The sequence below is a fragment of the Gracilinanus agilis genome, chromosome 4 (assembly GCF_016433145.1).
Source record: "Gracilinanus agilis isolate LMUSP501 chromosome 4, AgileGrace, whole genome shotgun sequence".
Classification (NCBI taxonomy): Eukaryota; Metazoa; Chordata; class Mammalia; order Didelphimorphia; family Didelphidae; genus Gracilinanus; species Gracilinanus agilis.
The window spans coordinates 212,526,299-212,537,610 of record NC_058133.1 but is presented as its reverse complement, the minus strand read 5'-3'; the positions used below and the strand labels follow the sequence as shown (position 1 = coordinate 212,537,610).

Genomic DNA, 11,312 nt, shown 5'->3' with positions numbered 1-11,312 from the left:
CAGCTAGGAAGTGTCTGAGGTCATATTTGAACCCAGGTCCTCCTACCTCCAGACCTGGCTCCCTAATCATTAAGCCACCTAGTTGCCCCTGAAGGGACTATCTTTTGCTTCTTTTTGTATCCTAAGTGCTCAGCATTGTGTCTGGTACATAGTAGGTATGAACAATGTTCATCGATTTATTATATATATATATATTTAAAAATATTTAAATTTTATTATTTATATATATTTATTATTAATATATATTTATATAAATTTTATAAAATTTATAAAATCAAGCTGGTATCAAAGGTTTAACTAGGGTTGGACAGAGCAGCCTTATGACAACATAAAGGCATAAGAGTGGGACTGGATGGAGCCACCTTCCTTGCTAGAACTTACTAGAATGATGCTGCACTGTCAAGGCTGGTTTGGGGCAGGCACAGTTAGCACCTAGAACATGGTAAGTTTGACAATTAAGAGGTTCTGTGTAACAACATTTACTTTAGAATACACAAAATTCTAGTGTGTGTGTTAAGAAAAACCAGTGTTGCTCCCACTGGGAGGTTGGTTATTCATTCCAGTGGTGCTGCCTTTACTGAAGCCATGTTTGAGGTGCCTCTTTGGGAAGTAGCTGCGGGGTGTGTGACACATTCTTTTGAACATCCCCAGCGGCGACAAGTCTTTTCCCTTTGAAAGTGGATTCCGTTTTCAGAAACTGCCAAGAATCCTTTGGAGCCAAGGGTGGTGAATGGGGAAATCAATGAGCAATACCATTGGGATATCAGTTCCTTCAGTGGCAAAATGAGAATACTGTTTTAAGGGAAATTCCCTCAATGGTTTGTTTTGAAGGTAGACAGGGTATTCCCAAAGTCTTAGTGAAATTTTAATCTTTAATAGCTTTTTCTTGCTGTTTTTATTCATTTTTGTTCCATCAAGTCCAGCTCTTTGTGACCCCATTTTTTTTTTTTTTTTGAAAATCTACCAGAGGAGGTAGCTAGATGGTGCAGTGGACTGAGAGTCAGGCCTATAGATGTGAGGTCCTGGGTTCAAATCTGACCTCAGATACTTCCTTGCTGTGTGACCCTGGGCAAGTCACTTAAGCCCTATTGCCTAGCTCTTACCATTCTTCTGCTTTGGAATCAATATATAGTACTGAGTCTAAGACAGAAGGTAAGGTAAGGTAAGGTAAAGAAAGGGAAGGGAAGGGGAGGGGAGGGGAGAAGAGAGGAGGGGAAGGAAAGGGAAGAGAGGGGAGGGGAGAGGAAAGGAGGAGAGGGGAAAGGAAGGAAAAGGAAGAGAGGGGAGGGGAGGGAAGGGAAGGAAGGATGGAAGGAAGAAAGAAAAGAAAGAAGAAAGAAGGGAAGAAATAAAGAAAAAAGAAAGAAAAAGAAAGAACCAAAGAGAAAAGAAAGAAAGAAAAAGAAAGAACCAAAGAGAAAAGAAAGAAAAGCTACTGGAGTGTTTTGCCATTTCCTTCTCCATCTCATTTTATAGATGAGGAAGTTGAGGCAAACAGGGTTAAGTGATTAGCCCAGGTCTTCCTGACTCTAGGCTTTAGTGCTCTATCCACTGAGCTATCTAGCTACCTCATTAATAGCTTAGGGCAACTTAAAATTGCACTTAGATTTTTGGAGGATACTCCAACTATGTAAAATGCTTTGTAAAACTGAAATACTATCTGCAGAAATGTGAACTAACAGTAATAAAAAAAATGATATGGGGCTATAGATTAATTAGTGACTGTAATATCACTCATAAACTGCCTTTGAAAGTCAGAATTCCCAAAGATGGAACTAAATAAAACATTTCTAAAATGATTTTAAGCTGGTAAAGGGTTCTAGATGCATTATCTCACATAAGCCTAACACACCTTAGGTTTGTTGTCCCATTTTTTTTTTTTAAATGAGGGTACTGAGTGCTCTGCTGCCCTGAGTGGAGACTGCCTCTCCTGGACCTGAAAGCACAAGATACCGTGCTCTACTTCATTCCTTATTCTTCTTCTATCTCCTCCTCTCCAATCCCCACTAATTTCCCTTTCTCTCTCCTGCTCCTCATCTTCCTAGCTTCCAAGTTTGGAACCATGAGCCATAACCACATCCATACTCCCAAGGTTCCCAGATGGGATGTTAGTCTATTTCCTTATGGTGTCACCTTCCATCTCTGTAAATTTCTCTAAAATGTCTCTTCCTGGCCTTTATTTTTTCATCTCCCTCAGTAGAATGTAAGCTCCCAAAGGCAGGGGTTGCCTTTGTGTGTATATTTGTATCCTTGTGCTTAGCTTAGTGCTTGGTCAGTAGTAAGCTCTTACAAACTCATTCATTCATTCATTCATTCATTTCTATGTATGCTGTTTAATTTTGTTTCTTTTTTTGAACTTTTATTTAAATTTTATTTTAGAAATTTTAGAAATATTTTCCCATAGTTAAATGATTTATGTTGTCTCCCTCCCCTCTTTCTTCCCTCCTCCTGGGGCTGACAAGCAATTCTAGTGCTGTTCAATTTTGAAACCAGTCTTATGACTTTATAATCATGCCTCCAACTTCAGCTATCTTGTTCACCAGCCAGTGAACACCAGCGATCCTGCTGACCAACCCACAACTTGGAGTCAGTCCAGATTGATCAGCAGCTTCCACATGACCACCTTCTCTCTCTATCAAATAAAACCTAACAAAATACCCCCCCCCCACCCACACACACATACACACTCAAGGGCCATTGCTGATATTAATCCTCTTTGAAAGAGAGCTTTTAAAGTCTCAGGTCCAAATGTTCCCCAGAGCCTAGGGGAAGTAGAGACTATTTATTGTAGCTTCCCCCTTTCTCCCTAAGGAATGAGATTTGGAATTGCTTGCTTTGGCAGTGGCTGAAATAATCCTTATTTATTTCAGGAATAGCTACATCAAGGCATGTGCTGCTGGTAAATGTTTAACAATCAGCTTTCGGAGAACAAAGAAGTACATATGACACGTTTTTAAGTTTCATCTGCATTACTAACATTTTCTCCATTACTTTCTTAATTCTAGACATTCAACAAAACAGTAAATAAAGCCTTGATTTGTAGCTTTTCTGGAGGGGGAAAATGTTCATGATGAAAATTTGGCAATTGACTCTCTTAGGGGAGTTGATCTGGCTCCCCTGGCTAAATCCAAGGCAAGCCCTATCAAGTTATTAAGATAGGGATTTAGAGCATCTTTAACCCCAAAAGGGGATCATTTCCAAAAGAATATGGTTTGTGGGCACAGGAATAGCTCCTGCCTATTAAGACTCTTCAAAAAAGGCTTGGGGGCTCATCTCGGTATACTTTCTCTCATGGTTATCTCACTCATTCCCATGGTATCAAGCACTGCCCTAATGTAGTTCTTAAGCATGTAGCAGAAAAAGTGCTAGGCTTAGAATTTAGAGGGGGAAGGTTCAAAACCCAACTTTGCCATTTAGTAACTATAAAACTTTTGGCAAGTCACTCGCTCTTTTTTCCATCTGGAAAAGGAGGGGATTGAGGTAGGTGACCTCTAACGTCTCTATTAGAAGTGAATCTAGATCCTGTGATTCTATTTCTATCTGCCTGGCCTATTATAAAAGCCAGTAAATAGACCTTCCTGCCTCCACTTTCACAGAATCTTGGCAGGGACTAGAGGTCATCTAGTTCAAGTTGGGGGCTGGAATCTCCTCTTCCATATGCAAAAGTGGTCAGCCAGCTTCTACTCAAAGATTTCCTCTAAACGGAAAAATACTACCTCCCAAGCCAGCTCAATCCCATTCAATGTTGGACGGCACTAATTGTTAGGACATTCCACACCCCCTCCACCTCCTCTTATATCAAGTCTAAATCTGCCTCTTTGCAACTTTCCACCTATCACTTCTAATTTCTGCCCTGTTGGACCAAGAAGTACAAACATTGCTTTTCCACAGGACAGCTCTTGGCCTCACTGCATGCCAGATACTGTGCTAAGCATTAGGGATACAAAGGAAAAACAAGAACAGTGCTGATTCTCAAGGACTTATTTTCTGATGAGGAAGATAACATGTATATATAAATCGACAGATAGATTAGATGGAAGGAGGGCAGCCTTCAAAGGGAAGCTGAGGGGATTGAGACAGGCCCCTGTAGGAGATGGTGGTTGAGCTTAGTTTTTAAAAAATATAGATTTTTACTGATATCTTACTTTTATCTCCCTTCTCCTTCTTCCTACTCCAAAAAAAACTATATATTTTTTAAACCCTTACCTTCCATCTTGGAGTCAATACTGGGTATTGGTTCCAAGGCAGAAGAGTGGTAAGGGCTAGGCAATGGAGGTTAAGTAACTTGCCCAGGGTCACACAGCTAGGAAATATCTGAGGTCAGATTTGAACCCAAGACCTCCCGTCTCTAGCCTGGCTCTCAATCCACTGAGCTACCCAGCTGCCCCCCCCCAAAAACTATTTTTTAAAAAAAGTAATTAAAAAAAAAGGAGGCAGAAAAACAAGTTTGACAAAGCCTACATATATAAAATAAATATTTACGTGTATAAATACATAAAATAATATATAAATACATGTAAATATATGTAAATATAACTACAAAAATAAATATATAAACATAAATGATCTATCTATCTATCTATCTATCTATCTATCTATCTATCTATAAAATTAACTCTCAAGAGCAGTTAGGACTAGGCAATCAGGGTTAAGTCACTTGCCCAGGGTCACACAGCTAGGAAATATCTGAGGTCAAATTTGAACCCAGGACCTCCCATCTCCATGCGTGGCTCTCTTATCCACTGATGGCACCTAGATGCCCCTGAAGTAGTATTTTAACTCAAGTCTTTCTGATTCTAAACCTTTTATTCTATCCACTGTGCCTCCTAGTTGCCTCTCAAGTTTTTATATACTATATCTATATATATTATATAAGCCAACATATTTAAACAATTTGATGTTATATCTGGAAAGAATTGAGGGGAATGTGTATCTAAGCCAAGCCTTAAAGGAAGTCAGGGATTCTGAGGTTAGGAGAGGGAGGATTTCAGGACTGGAGTTGGCCAAGGCAAAGGCATGGGGATTAGAGATGAAGGGATGTGTATGAGGAGGTGGAAGTAGGCATGGTTGGACTTCAGAGTTTATGGAGGGGAGTAATGAATCCAAAGTCTGGAAAAGAAGTAAGGAGCCTAGTTATGCAAAGCTTTACGTGTCAACTAGAGGGGTAAGTGTATATATACATATATATTCATATTAAATCCATGTATATATACTATACATGTATATACACATATATATAATTTGATCCTCACAACAGCCCTGAAAGAAAAGTGCTATTTTAATCCCTGTTTTATGGATGAGGAAACTGAGACAGACCAAGGCTACCTATATATATATATATATACTATGTAATGTATAAATATAGATACCAATGTAAATAAATAATGTAATATAGAAATAAATCTCTCTCTCTCTCTCTATATATATATATATATATATGTACATATATATAAAACTCTTACCTTTTATCTCAGAAATTATAATAAGTATAGGTTCCCAGGCAGAAGAATAGCAAAGGCTGGGCAACTGGGGTTAAGTGACTTATTGAGGATCACACAGCGAGGAAGTGTCTTAGACCATATTTGAACCCAGGACCTCCGGTCTCCTTGCCTGGCTCTCTATCCTCTGAGTCACCTAGCTGCCTCTGAAGTAATAAAACTCAGGTCTTCCTAACTCTAGATCTAGCATTGTATCCACTGTGCCACCAAGTTTCGTCTCAAGTTTATAACTGATCCTAGAGGTAATAGGGAGCCACTGGAGTTTACTGAGAAGGAGCTGGAGTGACATGGTTGGACTGATGCTTTAGGAAAATTGCTTTGGCATCTCTGTGGATTATAGGTTGGAGTAGGAGATTCTTAGGGCAGAGAATCTAATTAGAAAGTTACCGCAATAGACCAGGTGAGAGATGATGAGGGCTTGAACAAAGGTGGTAGCTGAGTGAAAGGGATATATGTGAGACAAGTTTGGGAAAAAGAAATGACAGATTGGGCAACTAATTGCATATATGGGGTGACACTGAGTTGAAGATATTGGGGCTGCAAATTTGGGTTACTTGAAGAAGGGTGGTTCCCTTGACAGGAACAGGATGGTTTAGAAGAAGAATAGGTTTTAGAGGAAATAAAACAATTTTGTTTTGGACGTGGAGTTTGGGATACATGGGACATAAAGTGTAGAATTTACAGCAATTTGATGATGGCAGTGCTGGAGACAGAGCTAGTCACTGGGTATGTGAATTTGGGAATCATACTTTTAGAGATGACAATTCAACTGATAGAAGCTGATCAACCAAGGGAGAGAATAAAGAGACAAAAGAGAAGAGAGTCTAAGAGCTTTGGGGGACACCCAGAGTTCATAGTGGTGAATATTCAAGAGTTGGCTGGTTTGGAGAACATGTCAGGAAAACTCAAGAGATAAGAAAGTTATCAAGGAGCAGATGACTTAACAATGTCAAAGGCTGAGGAGAGGTCAAAAAGGATGAAGACAGAGAAGAGGTCATTAGATCTGGCAATTAAGAGATTATTAAGGGGGCAACTGGGTAGCTCAGTGGTTGAGAACCAGGTCTATAGATGGGAGGGTCCTGGGTTCCAATCCGATCTCAGATATCGCCCAGCTGTGTGACCCTGGGCAAGTTACTTAAGTCCCACTGCCTAGCCCTTACTCCTCTTCTGCCTTGGAACTGATGCATAGCATCGATTCTAGGACAGAAGGTGATGGTTTAAAAAATATATATAGAGAGATCATTAGTAACTTTGGAGTTTCAATTGAATGAAAAGGCTGGAAGCCAAATTACAGAGGTTAGAAGACAGTGAGAGGAGAGTAGTGGAAGCATAGATGGTTTAGTTGAAAAAAGGAGGAGAAATACAGAAATGATTGGCTCTAATGATTATTTAATGGATGACAATATTGGGTATGTTTGCAGGACATTGGGAAGGAACTATTGGATAGGGAGAGAATAAAGAGAGAAAAAAATAGAGAGAAGAATGAAAGGAGGGAGGGAAGAAGGAAGGGAGAGTAGGAGGGAGAGAGAGAAAGAGAGAGAAAGACAGAGAGAGAGAGAGAGACAGAGACAGAGAGAGACAGAGAGATAAAGAGAGAGAAAGGATGAAAGAGATGTTGGCCTTGGCAAGCAGCTGGGTTTCCTCATCATTAGAAGCTGAGGCGAAGGACAAGACAGTGGGGTGAGATGTAAAATGAGGAGGAAGAGAAACAAGGGAGCTCTCAGAAAATGATCTTGATTTTTTTTTTTTTTTGGTTAAGTATGAGGTGAAAATCTCAACTGAAATGATACAGCATGGAAGGCTTAAAGAGAGAAGACAAGTTTGGAACAAGTCTGAAGACATTTATTGTATATTCTAAAAGTTTTTGCTTCCACAAGTCAAACATTCCTACCTTTTTTTTTTTTTTAAACCCTTGTACTTCAGTGTATTGTCTCATAGGTGGAAGATTGGTAAGGGTGGGCAATGGGGGTCAAGTGACTTGCCCAGGGTCACACAGCTGGGAAGTGGCTGAGGCCGGGTTTGAACCTAGGACCTCCTGTCTCTAGGCCTGACTCTCACTCCACTGAGCTACCCAGCTGCCCCTATTCCTACCTTTTTTGATAGATTCTCAAATGACTTGGTCTCGCTCCCTTCATACCTTGGTCATTGTGCTCTGGACATAATCTAGTTTTCAAATTCATCTTTTAGACTTTTGCTAAAAAGTCTATGGTTCTTTATCGTTCCTTTGTCTGAGATTCAAGGACCTCTACTCTATCTTTCTAGCCTTCTCCCATATTAATCTCCATTCAGTCCAGTCTTCAAGACTGGACAACTTTGTCCCTTCTGAATATGCACTGGGCTCTCTTGCTTCTCTGCCTTTGGTCATGATGTTCACTGTGCCTGGAATACCCTTTATCTCACAGTTTGCTTCCTTAATTCCTACCCATTTGAAAAACTCAACTCAGATGAAACTTGGGAGCTCAATTCCTATGAAAATTTCCCTGACCTGAGTCCACTGGGCGGTAATGACTTCCTTTCTTTGACTTCACATAGTACATTGCTTTATACCTCCCTAATGCACTTATCATATAGTATCGTGTTCTGACCATCTGTGCTTGAGTCTTATTCCCTCAGAATATCAGAATTGGAAGGTCTTCAGAGGATGTCTAACCATGGGCAAATTTCCTCTCTGCAACATTATTTCTGATGAGTGGTCATTTGTCTTTTGCTTGAATATCTCTACTGACTAGATACAATCCATTCTTATGTGGGGCAGCTCATTCAACTTGCAGGTAATGTTAATTGTTTTTCTCAGTATCGAGTCCAAATTTGCCTTGTTGCAGCTTTCTCATACTACTTCCAATTCTGTAATTTCTGAACCTGAGTTTCCTCATCTATAAAAGGGGGATAATCCTACCTCCAGGGTTATCTACCTCCTCAGTGGATAGAATGCTGGATTTGGAGTCAAGAAGATCTGAATTGAAAAGCTGCCTCAGAGGCTTACCTGCTGTGTTACCCTGGGCAAGTTACTTAACTTCTCTCAGCCTCAGTTTCCTCCTTTGTAAAATAGGGGTATATTATAATAATAGCACCTACATTATAGGGTTGTTCTGAGCATCATATGAGATAAAGATACATAGTGCTTTGCAATGCAATTTATTATTATTACTCCTATTAAAAAAACACAAAACTTTAAGGTTTATAAAGCATGTTTTTAAAAATGACCCTGTGATATAGGTAGTATGTTATTATCCCCACCCCATTTTTCAGAAGGGAAACAGAATCTAAGTGATATTAAATGATTTGCCAATGTTCACGTAGCTGCAAAATGTCAGAAATGGGACAAGAATTCGATCTTCTGATTTTAAGTTTTTTTAGTTAAAAAATTTTTTTGAGCCTAAGTGTCCCTATCTTGCCCAGGCTGGAAACACAGAAGACCTTCTTAGGCCCAGTCCCAATACTTATTGTCATGGGAGCCTTGTTCTATTTGATTTCTGACCTGGGCTGGCTGTCTCCTCCATGGGCAATATGACAGCTTCCTTATCTCCAAGGGATTTACCACTTTGGTGTTGGGCTTAGTGTGGATGATGGATTGGCTCAGACCATTAAAGCTCTAGAGCCATCCCTCTGAGAGTATCTCCAATTTATTCTGTAAATTATTTTTTGTATGTTGTCTCTTCCATTAGACTGGGAGCTCCTTGAGAACAGGGACTGCCTTTTGTCTCCTTTTGTGTTCCTAGCACTTATTTCAGTGTCTGGTATATATAGCAGGCACCCAATAAATGGACTGACCTTGACTCAAAAATTCTCTAAGTCTCCGTGACTTTGAAAGGGTTTTCTAAAAGGACCACATTCATTAGAAGCCATCTCCATCTGATAGGCACCAGGTTGTCCTCCCTGCTTGGAACGTTCTCCCTCTTCCCATCTACATCTTAGAATCCTGAATTTCTATCAAGTCGAGGTTTGTGCCATCTTTTGCACAAAGCCTTTCTTGATTCCCTCTCTGGAAGGGTCCTCTCTTGCCCTCATATTAATATATACATGTATACATCCATAGATATACACACACTTTATTATCTACACAGATATAGTGAAAGATATATTTAGATATATAACATATATTTGAGCATATATGTATATATTTCTAATTATAAATATTTATGTCTGTATCCGTGTGGAGAGTGTAATCTATGTGGGTATTTATATAGATCTCTTTTATATGGGCAGCTAGATGGAGTACTGGATAGAGTGTTGGGCCTGGAGTCAGGAAGACTAGTCTTCTTGGGTTCAAATCTGACCTCAGACACTTACTAGTCCTGTGACCATGGGACAAGTCACTTACTATTGTTTGCCTCAGTTTCCTCATCTGTAAAATAAGCTGGAGAAGGAAATGGCAAACCATACTTACTAGCCCTGTGACCATGGAGCAAGTCACTTACTCTTGTTTGCCCCAGTTTCCTCATCTGTAAAATAAGCTGGAGAAGGAAGTGGAAAACCACACTTACTAGCCCTGTGACCATGGGGCAAGTCACTTACCCATGTTTGCCTTAGTTTCCTCATCTGTCAAATGAGCCAGAAAAGGAAATGACAAACCACTCCAGTATCTTTACAAGAAAAACCCAATGGGGTCACGAAGAGTCAGACACGACTGAAAAATGACTAACAACAAATCTATCTCATATCCATTTCTGGTTAGATAATACAACCAGCTTTCCTCTCTCTATGGCTCTGCTTTGCTCTCCATTGCCATAGTTACTTTTTCCAAGCAGACCAGAGCTAGGTCACTGATGGATCCTTCTGCTAATTAGCAGGGGGGCACTACCTCCCTGTCTATCTTATTAGTGACAGCTAACATTTTGAGTAATTAATCTTTATCAAATGGAGAATTCCTTCCAGCTTAGTGCATTACACTGATGTGGGCTTTGCATGGGCAGCCTCGGCGTTTCGTGCTAACACACGTATCTCTTGGTCTTTTCTCAGAAGCTGGGCTTTGGCTGGGGGTGGCCACAGACCGGCTTCCATGCCCTGTGGGCTAGACTCTTGGGAGACCCCCAAACCTTGCAGGGGCTGCTCATGAGTACAGTCCCTATGTCTGTGCTTCTCCAGGCTCAGGGTACGGAGAGCCTCGATCTCAGCCGGCCCCTTCCCCTCACCTGAGAGTCTGAGATTTCAGAGGGCTTCTCTGTCAGGCTGCTGCTTTCTGCTGGGATCAGGTCATTGTACTTGGTGACATCCTCATCTGAGTAGTGGAGACTGCCTGGGCTGGGTCTTGGAGGAGACCTGGAGAGAAACGGGAAGGCAGGATAATGGGAGAGGGAAAGAAGGAGGCTAGGAGGTTCCATTCCCTGGACAGAAGTTCCTCTTCCTGGCTTCTTAACACGTCCCTTTTTTGGCTGTTGTGGCTAAGAGATCATTGAAACCTTTCCCATGTCCCTCCTGCCCCTGTCCTGGCTGAGGTGGGGGTTTGGCTTCTGGGTCATCAGGATATGCACAGGACAGAGGAGCCCCTGGCTTTTTGGATGAGGAGGAAAAAGGGGGGCTGTAGGAGAGACTCCAGAAATGAGGCTAGTGCCCATTGGACTAACTTAGAAATAAATTGCTGAAGATGTTTGCCTGCCTTCCCATTGCCCTTCCTTCCTCAGTCCTAACATGAGCCCTGTTGCTGTGCCCAGGACCTTTGTGCTATGTGGACTCCCTCAGAGAAAGAAGCTGGCCCCACCTGCCCTTCCAGCCCGGTGTTCAGTGCCCAGCCTGATGGGTACACCAGGAGCATTGGCTCTCTGAGAAGATGGCTTTGACTCAGAGCTGTGTCAGCAGCAGGGAGGACGGCTGGTC

General features: G+C 41.1%; 1 protein-coding gene across 1 annotated transcript in view; it reads right to left on the bottom strand.

The window, feature by feature from the left end:
- LOC123246219 (protein sidekick-2-like) overlaps positions 1-11,312 on the bottom strand; it is a 177,993-nt gene that overhangs the window by 10,417 nt on the left and 156,264 nt on the right. The window contains exon 34 of the mRNA XM_044675152.1: positions 10,631-10,757. Within this exon, the coding sequence (XP_044531087.1) occupies positions 10,631-10,757 (127 nt within the window). The remainder of the gene's footprint in view (positions 1-10,630; positions 10,758-11,312) is intronic.